Source organism: Diadema antillarum, unplaced genomic scaffold (genome assembly GCF_040938485.1).
Source record: "Diadema antillarum isolate AM-2024a unplaced genomic scaffold, OU_Dant_1.0 seq00000876_RagTag, whole genome shotgun sequence".
NCBI classification, from domain to species: Eukaryota; Metazoa; Echinodermata; class Echinoidea; order Diadematoida; family Diadematidae; genus Diadema; species Diadema antillarum.
In genome coordinates this window covers 1,146,920-1,167,565 of record NW_027271740.1, presented here as the reverse complement: position 1 = coordinate 1,167,565, position 20,646 = coordinate 1,146,920, and the positions used below count along the sequence as shown (strand labels likewise).

The 20,646-nt window shown below is 36.7% G+C and overlaps 1 protein-coding gene across 1 annotated transcript in view; it reads left to right on the top strand.

The window, feature by feature from the left end:
- Positions 1 to 20,646, top strand: part of LOC139740718 (serine/threonine-protein phosphatase 2A 56 kDa regulatory subunit gamma isoform-like) — a 66,995-nt gene that overhangs the window by 10,572 nt on the left and 35,777 nt on the right. Inside the window, exon 3 of the mRNA XM_071651285.1 lies at positions 13,868 to 14,021. Within this exon, the coding sequence (XP_071507386.1) occupies positions 13,868 to 14,021 (154 nt within the window). The remainder of the gene's footprint in view (positions 1 to 13,867; positions 14,022 to 20,646) is intronic.

The following is a 20,646-nucleotide window of genomic DNA, read 5'->3' as shown; positions in this document are numbered from 1 at the left end:
CATCATACATGTATTTATGTAATGCCAGCATTTTTTTTTTCACTTGGTGTATGCATGTATAATCTAGATTATCTGGACATTTTCTTTTTCTCTTTTTTTTTTGGGGGGGGGGGGGGGCGGGGGTTTGCCTCAAAGGTCAAAGATCAAGGGAAAGTGCTGAACTAACTTTTTTTCTCCATATCTCAGAAGTGGCTCAAGTTATCTTAAAACTTACTACATATTTATGCATGTTCTGCCTGACAGTGACTATCCTATGAATTTTAGGGTCAAAGGCCAAAAGAAAATGGTAACAGTGTACTTTTCAATACAGAAATTACACTTTTTCTCCATACCGTGAAAATTACAGTATTCATACACTTATGAATGGGTCAAATACATGCTCCCCTATTCATCTAATTAAACCTAGGTAAAGGAAGGTGAACATTCAACACATTTGTGACAAACATGTAATTTCAATATTTTGCCAATATTGTGAAAATGTAATTATACATTGTCCACATGTACTATAGACCTATTAGGAGAATCATGCATTATGGCGGAGGCATACAAGATTGTAGCAGTCGCCTTAGCGACATTTCTAGTTTTTTCTCTTTTGCTTGTTAGCTCATGAACTCCGAAAGTGGGCCCCACATTTTTGAAAACGCTCCACCGGCCCTGTACATTCCAATCTTTGATACAGTACATGTACATGTATGCTACCTAAATCTGTCTCTTGGTACTGTCAGGATATTAGCAGTTCCTGAGATATGACAGATTGCTATCAAACATAAACAACATACAGTATGTGTTGTTTGATGCATGGCCCTTTACTGCACTTTGACCCACATTGCAGGACGGACTTTAAATCTGTGGGTCTTGATGTTTTGGAGACTATTGTTGTTTGAAATACATTATATTTCTAAATGTATCATTGGAGCAAAATTATGTTAACAACACTACCTTACAAAATACCGTATGATTACGATTATCAAGTGTTGTTGCACCGTACACAAAAGGACAGCATTGCCATGTAATGTTTTGTACTGTATGTAAGGTGAATTGCAAGAATCCTTTTGTTAGAATCATGATATCATGTAATACAAGTAGTGTGCTTTGTAAGGCAGTGGAGATGAGTGACTCCCTGTGCTGCACTCAGTTGGTGCAGTCATGCACTGAGCAAAGACCATTAACATTTGAGAGAGAGCAGTGGCAGGCAGAGTCAGCTGAATGAACGAGGGCAGTTGACCCACTTGTGTGTTCCTCAAATGGATAAATGGATTGATGTATTGATTGGTCACCTGGCCCATGTACTCTCTACAGAGATTACTCTCACTGCATCTGTGTACTCTGGAATATTTCAGCCATGATATGAAAGCATTCTGATTCCTCTACATGGATATACTGTATAATGTCATACATGTATTTCAGTGTGTAAGTTAGTAAAGGAAATATCTATTACAATGTACCTTTGTAGAAATGAAAGCTGAAAATTTGAAATGGCTTCCCCATCATTTCTCTTATGTTTTTGTTATTCATTTTTTTTTTCTTTGCAGGGGTGGGGGGAGCTGTTGATGGTGTAACTTTTGTACAGGCAGATGTACAGCATTTTCTTCTTACAAAACAAGGAAGAAGTTTTTTGCAGAATGTATGGACTATGATTTTGTTGTATTTTCAGGGCCATCAATGCACACTACACTGTCATTCACTTGTGAAAATCACACAGAATTCCAAGAGCTATAGGACAGTGTACTCGCTATTGGTGCGGAGCTCAACATTAGCGGGTGTATGGGACCACCAAATATTGATGTCCAGCCACCGAATTCCAGTATGGTTAACTGTTGGTTTCCCGATCAGCAACTATGATCAAAATGGATTATTATGTTTCCTTCTTGTTCAAGCCAATACATTTTCTTTTTATTTTCTTTGTTTTGACCACCAAAATATGAAATTCAAAATGGAAAAAAAAAAGTTGGTGTCATGCCCTGAGTAGGTGTATAAGAAGTGGCCAATCATGGAGTCAGGAAGATGAGGATGACTTTAATACAGATCCTGTATCATGGGGATTCGTGGAGTGACAAGGCTGCTCTGGTTTGGATATTCCAGAATCTCTGTAATGAATTGTGTACAGCCTTGTCACTAAACATTATGTAAGTACACACACAGCTAAGGAATCTCGACTGGAGTTGACCGTTACAGAAGAGCATTTATGCTTCCGTGCACATACATGTACAGTATTCTTCGCTGACATGTAGCTGATGGGCGCTATTTGTGGTTTCGAACGTATCCCGGTGAGCATTGAATGTACTCCGGTGAGCAGCAAATGAAGACCAATTCAATTAGACCACCCATGTTTCCACATGCCTCTGATTTCAGGTTCTTTCAAATTGCCTTACTTAGCTCACCTACAGCCAATATTCATGGACTGCACATGTGTTACATGTAAACATGTGCACGAAAGGCACTGTGGTTGATAAGTTTACTGATGATATTTTTCATTTGATTCTTATGCCCATGTAGATCTAAACTAGGTTGTTAGTTTTTCTAGTTTCTCAACTCAGTCACAGCTTGAAATGAAAAAGATGATATGCAAAGAAAGAGAAATAACCAAATAGTAATCAACCTGATTAACCCCAGTAGAGACTAATGAAGAAAAAAAATGTCTGCCATCACAGTAAACTAAAAATGATGTTTACCAGAGGCATTTTATTGTTACGAAAGTTGTCTCATCCTGTCTATCTGGTAAAAATAACATGCCTCAATATGTTTCTGCAATATTGTCCCATGTACGAGTGATGTTCCTGTATATCCAATGCCCAATTAATGGTGACTGTTATGTTTCATGTATATGCATGGTATCATACAACATACCAGGGTGAGAGGGAGAGAGCAAGAGAGAAAGGGGGAGACTATGCAACTATGTGGATTTGAGTTCATGGGAGATATTGCAAGCCAATGAGATAATGACTGTGGTAGTCAGTAATGAGCTGAAGGGTTTGTTAGTCAGAAGTCCATGGCTTCATTGTTACAGATGAGGTAAGATCCCTCATAATGGAGACCTATTTTATCCTGGAATATCATGCAGGAGGCATAGAGTTGTATGCAAGAAATTACAGCACAATATTCATTGGCTGGTCATTGAAAGGGAAGATGTAACTTGAAGAATTTGTATGTTTCTCTTGATTGCTTAGACCATTCTGCAGTCATCATGTGATCATGTGATATCAACTGAAATATCAAAATCAGTTGATTGTTCAGTGACCTCTTCACTATCGATAGTCTCCTATCCAAGGCTACATGGTACATATGGGGGCCACAGTGGTGCTGTGTGTAAGAGAGTTTGTACATAGACATGAAGCCATTCAGTAACTTAGTATTTCACAACAATGTGTTATATTCTAATATGATTTTAGAATGTGTGCACTCACATAGGAAGCACAATAGGTAACCAGGTAATGGAATATTTACTGTAAAACAAAAAAGTTTTCATACAGTTCTGTATGCATAAGACTTATGCAAATTTCACCAGAAGCTGAGATTTGCAAGAGTAAAATGCAGGTGAAAGTTATTGGGGTTTTTTCTGTACAATGCATTGAATGCAAGTGGAAATTGGTGAAAGTTTTTTTGTTTTTTTCTGTACAATGCGTTGAATGCAAGTGGAAATTGGTAAAAGTTTCTTGCTGCAAAAAAAAAAAGGCTAGTGTCTCCATCACAATTCAAGAAAGTTTCACGCCATGAATGTTTCTAGCATTACAGTAGACTGGTCAGAGTTATCTTGAAATGTCAGAGTGAGGCAAAAGCCAGACATGGTAATGGCGGGCATATCTCTTCCCCATCTCTTTCAGCTTCTCAATGTAAATAGAGTAAGGCTTTCAATGCATCCTATGAACCGTACGTTTCCTGAAGTCACTAGGCTACTGTGAATATCCCTGAACTCTGCACATATTTGTCTTGTAACCTTAACGTTGCTTATGTGCTTTTCTTGCAAAATGCACAAAATTAAAATCATTTTCAGTGAAAGACAAATGCATAAAGGTGCAAAACACTTTCTGTACAGAAGACATGAAGTATGCCAGTGGAAGAGATGCTGGAAGATAAACACACTGTATTCAGTTCATATTTCCATGCATGAGTTTCATTCTATGCTCTTAGTGCAGTGGTCACAAAACACATTCTGTAGCAACATGATCATGCACCTGGTGTGCTTGTGCGATGTATCCTGAACAAGGAAAATCAACTCCATGCATTATGGTGTACATTTTGTAGTGCACGTTAGGCGCATTCTTCTCATACTGATTTCTGGTACGGAACACTTTTGGACCACTTTGTGTTCGAGTGCTCTGTGCCATGGTATGGTACAGTACACTTAGAGAGCATTCGAGGGCCCCTTTGGCATGGGTACGATATGGTACGATACGATACCCTACGGGAGACTGCTTGAATGTATCCATGGTCACTGCAGCAGATCTGTGGAAATGCCCGTGGGATACCACATTAATTTCCAACTAACCTCCATGAAATGGATAAAGTCATCATGTCTTTTAATATGAACGTACAGTTTACTGAGTACTATGTATACAAAGTATGCATACTTTTCCTGCAAGAAAGCTTTCTAATTATACATTTGTATTACATCCAGCACCAGGTTCGAGGTAAGTTTTTGTATTACTTGACATGTATAAATGCAAACCTATGAAGCTACATTGTATCGTAGTAGAGGCATGGTGAAGGGTAGATATTTTGCATTGCAAAGAGGAAGCCAATTCACCAGTTTGTAAGTACTCAAGAGGAAATGGGCAGAGCATGTTAGTGAGTTTGCAAAAGTGAAACTTCACAATATCAAAGCACGCACACGAGATTTTTAGATTAATATGATGGAAGTGCTTGTGAATATTTAGGACTATGAAAGTTATGATTCATTTTGTGGCGATCAACACACTTGATACTGCATTTAGAAATAAAAGAGATTTGACTGTACATAAGCACCCTCTCTCATGAATACTAACTGTTGACTTGATATTTTGCATGCTGTGGTCTGTACATTGTATAAAGGGTGGCAAAGTCCATGGTTTAATTGCATTTATCAATTAGGCCAGTGGGCATAAATAGAAAGGACATGAAGATGGTCTGCTGTACAAACATCACCTAATGGTAAAAGGATGTGTGTGCTGTTATGCTGTAGTTGCTAGAACATACAGCAAACCCCTCTTACTCAGAACACAGACGGTACGATAAGTTGTGTGGACTTGCACAGGAGCTAACACCCACTCAGATGAAAGGGAATGCTGGATTCCATCTTCATCTCATGCTGTAACTGATATTGATGTGTATTCATGTCCTGGAGCTACAACCTTTGTATTCATGGAGATCTGTGGTGTATGGGAGGGAGATACTAATTGCTTGATTGCCCTTAAACTGTGTGTATTGTGCCTGCCTACAATACGCCACATACTGTATCATTGCTGGCATCTCTAGCAGTCTCAGAATGAAACCATTCAGTACCTATACCAGTATCGTAGAGGGAACATTTCAGCCATCAACCAGAGGGACAGCTCAGATGCTTTATACTACCAAGGGACGAAAATGATGTCAATGTATGTAGTGTCATTTCTCTGCAAGGATTCAATTGGTAAATCTTGATGAGCCTGGAACTAAGGCAACCCACTTGGAAATTGTACAGGTAGTCAATTACTCAATGACATCCACAGCATCGGCAACTGGAAAACTGGTGTTGAGAGAACCAGTCGGTGGTGTGTTGTGCTGAGAGCTGGTTTCTGCCTTCTCTCTCTTTCCCTCTCTAATAGCGTTCACAAAGTATCAGTTCCTGTAATCTAGAGCTGTCGTGCATTGTTCCATTCAGTTGTCTGTTGGCTCAGACCTCTGCTAGGTATCTGGCAGAGAGAGCCAATTTGTAGAACAACATTTATCACCATGTCACGAAAGAAGCCTTCAGAATGGATATCTTCATTGATTGTAAGTTCAGTGGTACCGGAACATTCATATAATTTGTTTGTTGTTCATCGTTGTAATGTTTGATATTTGTTTTAGTGCACTTCATGTATTACAGGAAATATAGTTTTACCACGCTTCCACCAGGCCAGTACTGATGACAAAAACCCTTTACTGACATGCATCAAAGCAAAAATCAAAGCATACCTGTTTGGCTCAATGTCTGTCATTTTGGTCAAAGAGGGGAAAAGTTTGGCAAAGTGGAGAGTTTTATTTGCAATGGTGAGGAGTTGTAGATGCAAAGTCATATTATTCTTTGTTTTATGGACTGCAAAATGATATCAAAGAACCCACCTCTCATCTTGAATTCTTAATGTAAATGACATCTCTAAAGGTAAGTCGGATAAGTAATTTTTTTTTTTAAAGGTAAGAAATGATATGGCAGTGTGTAAATTGCTAAAATATTGGTTACAGTATTATGTTATGTAAAGCTTCCTATAATACCTGGGGGGTGTTTCATAAAGCTGTCCGTGAAGTTACGAACGACTTACGAGCGACTGGTGATCAGTTCTTGTGCTGAATTATGGAAATTCTGATAAGTATAACAGTTTTACACATCAGAACTGATCACCAGTCGCTCGTAAGTCGTTCGTAACTTTACGAACAGCTTTATGAAACACCCCCCTGCTTTGTGTTTTATTTCCATTCATTTGAGCAAGAACAAAAGCAACACATGTCTGGCAGTTTCCACAAATCTTCTGGGGCTTCAAAGGGATTATCTTACAGTACATTTGGCAAACATTGTTCAAGGTCTCAACAAAATGTGTGTGATATGAACACAGTAGGTATATTGTAACTGTCAATATATTACAGAAGATACATGTACTGTAAAGAATCTCTTCATTGTTGGTTTGAATACATAAAGATACATTACAGAAAATATTTTCAGAAAAGCTGATTTATTAAGTCTCAAAACGCTCAGTCACTGTGATGCTCACTGACTAGCAAAATTAAAACCTGATAAAAATTTTTATACAATGTACACTTTGGACTACAGCTGTAATTATGCGATGGAACACCAACATACATTGTACATTGTATGTGGACAGGTGAGGCACAGTGAAACATGATTTCATATCATCAAATGCAATTCTTTCTCTCAGAGAATTCTCTCCTTTTTTTTAATGTAGAGTGTCTTGTTTTATGTGAGTTTGAAACAATAGCCAAATTTGGCCATATCTTGTAGGTTTTCAAAAATTAAAGTGCGATTTAAGTGTCAGTGAGTCCAGAGAGAATGTATTCAAGATTGCTTTTAACTCATGAACAAGTACTTTAGTCAGTTTGGTCTGTGTTAATGATGGTATACAAAATTACCTCAAATTGTACTAGTACAGTCAAGAATGGTTACTATTCTAAAATTTGTATTGCAATACTTCTATATGTATTCACTATACGTGTAACTTTTATGTTTTTCATTGGTCAAGTTTGATTTTAATTACATCATATACTCCAACATTCTACAGTGTATTTGACTCCATCTCAGGTGGGCTAGACATTATTGAAAGGACACAAGTATGAGATCTCCATGCAGTTTTCAGACCAATGTGTTCTGCAGGAACTGGCCTAGTCACCAATACTAGTGAATATTACACTGAACAGTCAGGATCAGCCATGCAGTACAACACTGTAATACCAGAAAACTAGTATCGTGCAGCGTGTGCTTTCGTATCAGACAGTATCCTCCATCCTTCATATTTGTATAGTTGCATTTGTGTGTGTGTTTATATGCATGTAGGAGTGAGAGTGAGAAAGAGAGAGGGAGGGAGTGTGAGAACATGTAAATATTTTATTCTGTAACTGTCTGAATGTTTGAATTTGTATGTAATATGTAATATTATACACAATTTAGCCCTTGGGCTACGAGATGTGATATGAATAAATAAACCTTTCAATAATAAAAATAAATAATAAAAACTTTTCAAGAAATTCATTTTGAAAATTAATTCTAATTCAGTATACTGCCTCAGTCCATGCTGAGTTGAACAAGGATGTCATGTTCAGTTGTTGGATAGTAGAATAAAATTCATTGTATATGGTGCCTATACCAATGCGAATGTTTCATTCTGCTCTTTTGTGCTGAACATTTGACTTGTTTTTCTATTCTTCTGTCGCATGTTTTTAAGCAACAATGTAGTATGCAACAGACATCTGTGAGATTTTTGCAAGATGTTAGACTTCTCTTTATGAATTGTGTGAGTTGTTGTGTATCTTGGTGCACCAGTTTTTCCTGTTTTTAGGCTGCATGGCAAAATAAACCAGATGTTAGGAAATGATGAGTTGACATTTTATTGTAACTATTTTGCTCAGAGTCACACATTTTATGACTTCTGGAAAGACAACTACCGGTACATGTTTGGGTGTTTACTTTTCTGAAGAAAACATTGAATTCTGTCTGTGTGTGAAATTTACAATTTGCTGGAAGCAGGCTGGATGAGCTACTGAGAATGACAAAACATTATTCTACTTCAATGATGTCCAAAAGTCTTGTGCTTTGCAACAACATTCAAATAAAACATACACTACAGTGCTCATCTTATTAAATTGGAGGCTGCTTTAGCAGGAACAGCGCTTGAGGGCAACAGAATTCTATGTAACAAACTTTTTATGTGTTATTTTCACCACTTATGAAAGTGAACCCACAAACTGGTCTTTCAGGACATATTTTGGCTGAACTACTTCCATTGTCCCTATTAATGCCTAAATTTGATACGTACACTTGTGTAAATCATCAGAAATAATCAGGGATTTCATTCTCTTACCAAAAGGTTTTTTTCTAACTAATTCCAGAAAGATTCTGCTGATTGCACAGTCAAAACATTTCCCATTGGGCAGTAGGATATTGTGCTGGCAGTCGTACATTGTACTCATACATCCACTTCAGGGTGAATATGGAGGGTCACCCTCCCTGCATGTACTTCATACTCTCGTTCAGGGTGCATTTTAGTACATGTAGTGTTTGTGTGACAAATGGAGAAAGAAAGGAGGAATATCAGAAAAAGGAATAAAAGACTACAGAAAAAGAGACTGTGTGTTCATTGCTAAGTTCCATGCATAGTGTACATGCTGTTCCCTCAAATGGTGTGAGAAAAGCACATTCTGCTTTGATAGCAATGCTGCTTATTTCTATGCATTGCATGGGTCATAGGCATTGTGACTTGGTTTGTGATGTGAACTTTGAACTGAAGAGGATATTTGGCTGAAGAAATGAAAAGAATAATCCAGTGAGACAATTGCCTACATTATGAGGCTTCGTAATGGTGTATCATGTCATTTTTGTTCCCATTTTTATCACGATTTTGTTTCGAGGTGTTGTAGTGCATATTACTTTACTTGCTGCCAAGGATTTCAATGGGATAGATACAGATGTATCTGCACATGGTTTAGTGTCATGCCCACATACTGGATGTTGTGTGGTGAGATTTTCACAAGCCAATACTGATACAGGCCACAGCTTGAACAGGGGAAAAGCATGCCTCTGGACCCCTCATGATTAAGTTGGGGCCACTGTATTAGTATTATAATGCAAAGTTACAGTGCACATATGCAAACATACCACTTGATCAGAGCAGCAGTTGAACGGTATGAATATTTTATAGTCTTTGTTAGCCGCTGCATTTGAAAAAGAAAATGCAGTTCGGCATGTCCAGACTAGACACACAATGCTGGCCAACTTCCATACAGCATGGGGACAGAGTGAGTGTTTAGATTGAGTGCTGTAGCTTGTTTCCTATAAAAATGCCTGGTACCTCGATTGAGCCCCAACCTGGGACCATTGATCAAGCAAAATAACAGCTATAACAGGAGGTTTGTTTGGATATTCTGATTTCAAATGCAAAATAAAATTCACTTCCTGACATTCTGTGGTAAAAATTTTCAGTGGACACCCAGTATGTGACTGCATGGGACAAGGATAGAAAAAGTAAGGTGTCCTTACAGTACATGTAATCATTAGGTACTCTTAGTACGTATTTCTCCGGGCGCAGAGTTGTTTGTGCAGAACTTCATGTTTTGAATGTGATATACTCTGATATTGATGAAGTGTGTAAAGTGTATGAGTCTTCAACCAGTGATATGTGAATTATTTGTTTAGTGAATTTAGTAGATACTGACAACTGGCTGCTACAAACTGTATGTCAGAAGATTTAATAGAACACATAAACAAATGTCTGCATTGTTGTACACAGAAATTGTGCATCTCTTTGTTAATTACTAGAATTATAAAGTAGGAAACATTTGTTTTTTCCCCCAAGTATATGTAAAGTAAGCATGATACATGATTTTACATTTTTGTATTGTATATTTCTTCTTTTTTTTTAATTTTTAATTTTAATTTTAATTTTATTTATTTATTTATTTATTTATTTATTTTTTTTTTTTTTTTGGGGGGGGGGATACAAATGTATGTCATGCAGTGTGCTATAGCGTCCAGTCATAGATCATGAATCTAGGCTGTTGCCATGAACTTTAGAGGCTAAGCAGGATTTTTCTATGGCTTCCTGGTGCTGGCTTAGTGTAATTTCTGTTTCATTTTCAATGTTCTTGCTCCCATGCAGCATACATGTTACACCCATATACCTGTAGAAACTCCTACACAATGTCCAGGCTCTTAGGTTAACTTATCTTCATTCAAAGACATTATTTTCAAATGCTAGTAATACTTTTCCATGAATGCGTAAAGGTTGTAAACATCACAAAATTTTACATGGTTGAAGAATATTGTCTCCCAACATCATGTATGAAATCGTACAGTAAGACATTTAAAGAGTCTTAAAAAGAAAACACCACATCACTTGAGAATGCATTCTTTTTTGTACCTAAAATGATGGATTTTTTATTTATTTATTTATTTTTTTGTTTTTTTTTTTTGGGGGGGGGGTCTAAATCAATTCACTGGTAATATGTAGTATTAATTTCCCCTCCACCATTCATAAAAGATTTCTGTTTTATTGTTCGTATGAATTATTACTGGAAATTCATTGTTTTTATTCCCCCTCCATTAAAATGTATATGAAGTTTCATGTTTTATTATTCTGAGGAAAGGCCCGAATTACCTACCTCTACAATATACCAGCTTATGAAAGGAATCTAATATCTAGAGTCACAAAACTAAAAGGGACACACAAATTTTGAATCCTGAATCCTATAGCATTATACCTCCTGATGTCAGTTTAAAAAAAAAAAATATTCAGGACGTGTGACTGTATTAAAAATCTGTTTACAGCAGAATAATATGATCACAATTTCACATCCAACAAATCTGCAAATTGCAAATTCATATTGTTTGGTCCACATCTTGCTTATGAAAGTGAGCTTGATAAAATCTAAGGTGCAATTAGGTCTAGATTTTAGTTCAAAGGGGAGTGAACTTGAAATGAACAGTTAGTGCCTGTAAAGATGGGTTGAGGCTCTTTATTGACATCTGATTTCATGCACACTTTCATATCTGGACAGAGGACAAAAGCTTTGATGTTGGGGCAAAGCTTGCAGCAGGTCTACAGTGGCTATTTCTGTGTGTGTACTTATACAGTGTACACTCTCCAAAGAAATAAGCTGTGACATGACATGACATGACATGTGTAGTATACAATGTTACTACAATTGTATGACTTTTTAAGGATCCTTTTGTTGCCTTTTTGTCACCATTTTACTGCTAGAGAATTACAGATGCTTACACAGATAATAATATCGCAAGTTATGATTTTTATGAAATCATAAATTGTACCATGGTACAGGGTGTATTAGAATTCATCCTCAGGTTTACAGCTTGCTTGCCTGATAATACAGAATCTCTTAAGTAGGAACACGGCTCAAGTGCAACAAATCTTTTTCAGTTTACACTGTGTTTTCTCCTCAAATTAGGACTACATCACTGTTCCATTGTTATTTCATATGAGAATTATGATTGTGCTGTAGCTGCTTGTGTGATGGTACCATGATTTTATGAAATATTACATTTGTTAAAAGGTGAAATCTTAAACCACTCGCTAGCTTTCAGAGTAAGCCACAGCAAAATGCTAGTTGCAATAGGGTTGACATCCAGTTCAAAGGATAGTGTTATGCATCCATGCAAGAGTGAAAGAAAGTATTCATACATACTTACAGATTTACAAGCTGTAGCATATATGGCTTACAGTTCAGTCTAGATTTTGAACAGGGACCATGTGTGTGTCTAAGTTAACCCTCTAGTACCAGTGCCTTTTGTAATGTCAACTTCTACTCACTGAAAGACATAGGGAAATACACTCTATTTTGCATGGGATTTGACAAATTGCAGGTGTAATTAAAGAAGTTTGCATGCAAAATAGGATGATATGAATATCAAATCAAATATGATATGAGCCAGACAAAGAAACAGACATATTTTTACTGATTGCAACCCTTATTTGCACAGGTGTATGCATATTGACAGATAATCACACAAATATTAACAGACACATGCACACCAATAGGGCAACTGCAGGCAGTTCAAGTGCTTACAGAGTTTAGATGGACGCAAAATGTACAACACCCTCTCACTTTGCTGTCTTGGCAAGTCATTTTGCTGAGTACTTTAGTCAACACTAAATTTGGAGTCCTTTTGTAATCTATGTTTGTATGGTTAACTCAGCCACAAAGCAAGTATCAGTGAAAATGTATGATTCCTTGAGTGATATGTGGTACCGTTTTAACAGGTTAATCCCTTCCTTTAATCTTGTGGGAGTTTTCGCTCACGCAATACAGATTGAATTTCAAGTAACAATTGTAACTTGAATTTCCATGAAATAATTGTCATGGATATTGTCATAGGAAAAAATATATGCAAAATGAGATTTTATGCTTCCAAGCAACAAACTGTGAATGCAATATTATATGAGTTCATGTTTTTATAACATTACTTGATTAACCTTGGCAGTTACAACGTACATACAACTTTAAGAATATTTGGTCTAAGATAGGACATCAGTTGATTTACACTGTCAATTAAAGTATTGTATTATGTTTGCTTGGGAAATTGACAAATATCCTCCCAGTAATCCAGATAATTTCAAGCTTCTCTGTTTCTGTAGCAAAGTGTCAGGCTTCTGTGTGTTTCATGGCCATGTCATGCAAGGAATTGTGTCTTTCTAACAGTGTTGGAATGGAATCCCTAATCCAGCCTCTTGTCATTAGAATGAAGTATTGATGTCAGTAGAAATACGCTGTCTATTCAAAGGCTTTTGTTTCACTCAGTCTTCCATCCATTTTGTGGGACAATGAGTAGCATACTGTTTGAAGGATTATTCAATTGTAGGAGGGTATGCGGCAGCCATTAGGTACGTTCACACACTGTTCCTAAACTTTAAGTTTAGTCGAAAATTAAAATCTCGATGATTAGCTTGTAGTTTAGCACCGTATGGATGCACTCGAAAGTTAGCAATCTTAAAGTTTAGTCAGTGATTAGAACCACAAGACATCTTATGATTTACGCTCTCTCCACGAGCCACGGGGGTCCCCACTTGTAGTTTTGCTCCATGTCGACGCAATAATCAAAGAGCTTGTAAATGGACATAAAAGTCTGATAGTTTCTGCAGATTATACCACATTTGCTTTTATTGCTGACCTTTTACATCCGGACTGTCCATCTCAGAAATGATCAAAGCTCAAAAGGTTGTAAAAAGTCAGCTATTTGCAGATTACTGTATTGACCAAACCCGAGTAAAAGAATATACCAGACCTAACTAAGTAAGACCAAATGGCCCATTTGTTCTGTCAGTTATGGTTTCATAATCTTTGTAATTCAAGGATATGGAGTGTGCACGTATGTACGCATCAGTACTTAAAAGAGAAAGTGAAAATGGCCTTTGTTTAGGATGATATTGTCACTTTGATGGTTTCCTTCTTGTTTATCTCATATCTCTTGCAGGGAAGTAAACATCGGCCCACCAATGTGCCTCCACCAACGCAGCTCACGCGAACCAAAGGCACTGGTCCCCTGGTAAAGAAAGAAAAGAGACAAGGATCATCACGATTCAACATCTCAAAGAACAGGGAGCTCCAGAAGCTTCCACTACTAAAAGGTAACTAAGCTATAACAAGCCACAACTATCTGTTTTTTTTTTATCATGTTGCTGTAAAAGATGCCTTGTGTTTCTGCAGTATTGTACTATGTACTATGTTAGTTTGTTCCTTTTCACTACCACAGTATGGCTATATGGAGGTTTTAGAGCTGGATTTACACTGTGCAATAATTCACTCATGTTTGAAGTACCTGTGGTATGTTTAAGTTGTAACATCCAATGTTGTGAATGTTTGTTTGGTTTTTTTTTTCTGTGCATTGGAAAACACAAATGCATAGGTCCTTTGCTTCCAGACATTTACTCCTTCGCTACTTTTAAAGGAGAAAATGGCCAATATATTCTTAACCCTCGCGCAGACAGTCCCAGACTGGCCAGTACACATGGGTTGTCGGTAGGCAAACCTGAATTTGAGTTAATGTAGAAAGGTACCTGTTACGGTATGTACATGGCAAACATTTCTGGAGTGTGGGCCACAAGGCAGATTGAAATTCAGTATAGGTTTATGTCATCACCTCTAAACAGCTACAGGTCATGAAACCACCCAGGCTAATCGTAATGGGATATCATTGAAACACATTGGTACAATATCATACAAAGCAGGTCCAGAAGAAAAGACAGCATTGCAAACTATGTGGCTGGGAGACAATGGTTGACTGATTGATGGCACATTGATTTTTGTCCTTCTTTTTGGCATTGTGTAGCATGATATAACATTCAATGTCATCAGTGTCACATTCTTCAGTCTGTTTACAGCTGACATACATCTGTACATGTACTTACTACTGTATTCTGGCTTAAGGATACAAGATTGTTTATCATTCACAGCCTTACGGTGAAACAGATTTACATGCTGCAACAAAATTTTAAGAATGTTTTAATATACTAAATGTAATATGCAAAATTGTAGGTCAGTAAAGACACAAACACACACACATTACACACACACACACACATGTACACCCATATACTTATACCTAAGATGTGAGTATATTTCCATTTCAATTAAATTTTTCAGGCACAAAATGCTTCACCTTTATCATAAACTTGTATCATGAATCAGTTTATAAGCCCGCAGAATGCTCACTGCATTTGATAAAACCAGAAGTCTCTTGCACCCCTACCCAAACAAAATAATGAACTATCTATACCTATACAACTGTATCTTGTTATATTAGTGAAGGAAAGAGCATTATCTATTCATACACAAATATAAAAAAATGATATAGTTCAAGTACTAAATGGTTGAAGAATTTTTTTTTGGTCTTCAAGTTCCAATGAAGATGGAAGTTCAGTGGCTAAAGGAGCTACAATTTATCCTGATATGATTTTATGGAATGCATTTAGAAGTGTATGTGGGCATAATGCACGTGAAGCTTACAGTTTGGTCAAAATATGCCCTAATATAAAGGTTGGGATGCAAATGAACCTAGAGTAAAACTGCCTTGAATACTGTGGTATTTTATGATACAGTAATTAGAAATCTGCAAGTAGAATATTGTAAACCAGCCTTATTTATGTACTTTGTAGATAAAAGTAACAACATATTTTTGAGACCTAAATTGGGAGCTTCTTAACTGCTAATTAGACAGACAGCAAGCTACAGCTCACAACACAGCAATCCTATTCTTGTTGATTGCTCCATCATGATGGGCATAGTGCAGTGTACTTTGGAGAGCAATGATGTATGTCTTGGCAAAGAACCCTACAGCTGTATGAAATAAATGAGGTGTAACGATATAGACTTTAGATGGCTGCAAACAACTCTTTCTGAGGCATACCTTGAAAAACTATTAAAAAAAACACTTGGGGTAAGAATATAGCTATACACACCTTTCACTGGCTCCCTTTCAATTGATATTGAATTTTAAGAGACATGTTATCATTGGGGAAAAGGTCTGAAAGTAAATGTGAAGTGATCAAACTGCTACTTTTATCTATAGACATTAATACCTTAAAAGTCCCTTCAGTCATATCCATGTTGGTTGTTATAGCATGGAAATTTTTGCGCATTTCGCGCTACCAGAAACATTAGAATAAAAAGCACATGAATATTTTTACTTGTTATATGTACCACTATTAAATGTCTTGATTCCACGGAATTAAAATACACAAAATTGATCCTACCAGGCCCAGCGCAAAAAATTCCTTTCATGAAAATATCCACTTTTGCAGTAACCCACTTTTGCAGTAACCCTTTTCACAATCATAATTTTGTTTACATTGTAAGAGTGATTCTCGTAGTTATCATATTAATGTGATTTACATGACCTCTGTCATGCACTACCATTGTAATATGCTGTGTACAAAAACCTGAGACGTTATTCATCTCATAAGATTATGGATGCCTCCCAATAATGGACAAATCTTCACTGTGTTTTCATTCACAACTACATGTGTGCAAATCTCTTCACTGTTCCTCAAGTAAAACTGTCATAGATTACAATAATTACACTAGATTTATAAGAAGTCACCAGGGGAAGCAGTTACCTCATTGAATAAAACAGAGTGAGAAGTGGAGAGGGGGGAGAGAGAGAAAGAAAGAGAGAGACAGATGTGCAGAGTGAATGAGAACAGTTTCCATGGCGATATGAGAGAAGTGTGAGCTATTTATGTTGGTGACATTCAGGATATTCAGACAGTCTCATGCTTTGTGTACAATGCTTCCTACAAGTGAACACCTTCTTTCTTAAACAAGAGAATTGAAGCTCTCGCAAGTTCAATTTCTGTCATTGTGTTAATTCATTATTAAGACCTGAAAATCTTTCTTAGTGTGGTCATTTACTCACTAGATCGAAGAAGCTATACGATGCAGATATTTTTGCATTGTTTGGTTTTATTGAAACAACAAACAATTTTTCCATTTATAAAATGTATTAAATTTTAGAATGTATTATCTTTTAGAACATTTCTTTTAAATTTTGTTTTTAAATTTCATTTCAATTTAAGCTATCAGCACTTAGCTAGCAATCCGGAGGTCGTGGGTTAGAATCCCGATAGAATCCCATTTTCTCTGCTCATTTTTTTCCACTAATAAACCAAAGATTGTCAGTTTTGATGTACATGAATGACCTTTTGTCATGAACGTAAAACAAACTACCAAAGTGTTTCATTGATTGATCTTGTAGCATTGTATGAGTTTGAAATATGTGGAATTTTTCTCTCGTTAAAAACTCAATTTGAATACAGACTGTGAGAGAGGAGACCAGATATTATCATGTGTAATGCTAGCTTCTTTGACCCAGTACTTTTGAATGAATGATATACATCGTAGTGTGTATTGTGTAGGTGTCATATATGATGAAACATGTTTCTTACTCTTCTTAGGTTACACAGTTTGCATAGTGACTATGAATCAGAGGGAGTTCACTTAAAATTGTCATAGATAATTCCAGGGAGAAATCAGCTCTAAGACTGTCTTACCAATCAAAACTGAAGTGATGAAATCAGAGCACATGGTCTTGTGAGATACAATTGTACCAGCCAGCAAGATAAAACAGCACAAATGATCTCCAGTAGCCTGGCCAGTTTTCTACTATTTTGTTGTTTAGTTCCTCTGAACTAAAGTTAACCTGAGCTTTAGTTAATCAGCAGTAGTCAGGCCCTTGATAATAAGTGTAGATTATCAGTACATGCAGTTGGTATTCTGATAGCCAGAACTCGCTAAACCTCAGATTAAGAGTAGACTAAATATTAATCACAGCTATAAAAATGTACAGTGAAGAATCTGGTACACAAAACTCACACTTTTTTTGCTGATGCAATGCACAAAACACAACACTTTCAAAACTACAGTTTTTTTCTTGCTTGCTGGCACAGTCCTGTGAATCGCGAGACCAACAAAGTCCAGAATTGGGCTCATTAGTGTACGTGTTGTGTAGGGAGTGCGTATACGTTGGCACGACAGTCTTGTGTGGAAAGTGAACAACCACTGAGTTGTTCACTGAACAACCTCTGAACTACACAGAGTTCTATGATAAGATAACAAATCTAAGCACGATTTTATGGAAAGAATGAAGAATCAACATACCTGACAGGCTGATATGACAGACTCATACATACTGTATGGTGAGAAAATTTGCTGATTACCACATCCTATTGCCATAAGAGAATAATTTAAAGTTTACAATTGTATTTCAAAGATTTGTATGCTGGTGTATACACATACACAGTATGCACTGTTTAAATCTGTGAAACTGGGGCAGATATTTCCAATCACCATCGCATTAAAGGGGAAGGCTAGTAACTGATCAGTGGGAATCAGTGGAAATGCTGGGAGATGATTGTTCCAATCCTTATGGGATTCATTCAAGAGTTCATTGTATATCTATTGTTGTGTGAAAATGATTTGCTTCAGAATGGTCTCATATTCGAGTAATGTGCAGTTTAATGCTTCCAGGTTAGCGTCCCTGGTCAGTGACGGAGCATTAATCTGCACATTACTTGAATATGAGACCGTTCTGAAGCAAATCATTTTCACACAACAATAGATATACAATGAACTCTTGAATGAATCCCATAAGGATTGGAACAATCATCTCCCAGCATTTCCACTGATTCCCACTGATCAGTTACTAGCCTTCCCCTTTAAACTCAGTTTCAATAGATGAGCCATTGCTAGTCAAGCCACGGTATGGATGGTACGGTACATACTGTTGACTTAGTTCAGATTTTAGACTACCCCCTGCGAGAAACTAAAAATGTATGATTTTGTTCACACTTTAGTTTGGGGTCAAGGTGAAAACTCTTATGCCAAACATTAAAAAAAAAAATGAATAACAAAAGTTACGCCTTGCCTAAATTGTACCAGTTAATCCCCAATTTATCTGGACTTAAGTCTCAGACTAACTTAGTCTGCGCTATCAGAATACTAGCCATTGTCTTGATTGTTTTGAAGATGAACATTGAAGCTGCTTGTTTAATGCAGCTAGCTTAAATGCTGTGTTTAAACATACATCTTTTATGTCAATGAGAGGAAGAAATTTGGCACAATGATTCAATGCAGTCATTATCAAAAAATAAAAATAAAAACCTTTTCAATCTGTTCCCCTAAATAGCTTCTTTGATTAGCAGTGGTCACCAGGCAGTCAATGAATAATGTTTCCTTTTTGCATGAATATAGATTTTGTCTTTAAAAAAAGTTTAGTCCACCTCATGATATGCAGATTACTTCATTTTTTTTGAAAGAGTTGGACCATGATGACATCATGAAGAACTGTTACCTCTAGGAGGGAATCAGCTTTTATGAAAGTGCTCAATTCATGAAATTAACCAAAAATTGATCAAAGTGGGACATGTATCAAAATACAAAACTGACACTTTGAATGTCTTCTAGCAAGTATCAGCCTCTGTAACTTTGAATCATAGAAGGTACCTATGTGTTATGATCACCATAAACTAAACAAACAATATTTTAATATAAGTATCTTTATAAAGTTGTCAACTCATGTTCTGGGGTGAATGTTACACTGTACATGTCTGAGATACATTGTTGAGTAGAGTTATACACGAAATACTGTAAAACCAGAAATGTTCGCATACATTAAACTTTCACAAATTTCGCAAAGAGCCAAGATTCACAGAAGTCAAATGCACACAAAAGTTTTTGTCTATACCATGCATTGAATGCCAGTACAATGCAGTACACCATCATGGTCAGCAATTTGCGAGAATTTCAAACAGCAAAAAAAAAAGGCAGTTGGCTCCAATTCATGAAAGTTTCAGGCCGTGATTTCAGGCCGTGACAGTGATTTGTACTGGTTAGGGACCGTCGGACCAGTGCCAGTGTACAGCGTTGGGTACAGTAAGCACTATCTGATACCCATATGTCCTTAGACTAGTTGACAGAAGGGTAGTTTTTTTTTTCTTTTCTTTTTTCTACGATTCCCTAACATCAACACTGTAAATGTATAAAACATGAGGGAAAAATCCAACTGGGACAATGATGTACAATACACTTCTCTAGAAATACATGTTGTACTGTGGGTAATGTTAAAATTGTTTGCAAGCTACCAGTATTGTGAAGTTATCACAGTTGATCCCATCACAGCTAGACGTTGATGTTTGCTTAGATTACATTAATGACATAAATCGGGGTCACTCACTTGCGGAAAGCTAAGAAAGCTACAGGTAGGCTCACTCAATTCAGTTGTGAAAAGGAAATCATACCTACGTTGTAATGTGCATGTACTCTGATCAGAACACTGTGAAACACTTAGCATGAAACAAGGAAGTGACTGGATTCAATTTGAAGTCATGTACAGACTTACAATATCTGATATTGCTGCACATTGTAAAGAGAAAATTATAAAAAAGGTTACTTGAATACTGAAAGGTCAAGCCTGTCAACACTGATGCGTACATGTCTTCAATGTATACTTACTGTGTTAATACACAAAACTGCACGGAAGTGCATACTGTAACAAAAATACATTACTTCAGCCAAAAAAAAAAAAAAAAAAAAATGGGGCAGTATTGTTATGAGAACTCGTACAATTGCACAAAATGCATTTTATGTGTTTTATCATATTTTATCAATGACTGTACTTGTACATCAAGTCTCACTGAACAGAGTGTATACTCACACAATATGAATAAGATACTTGATTATATGACATTTCTTCTGATC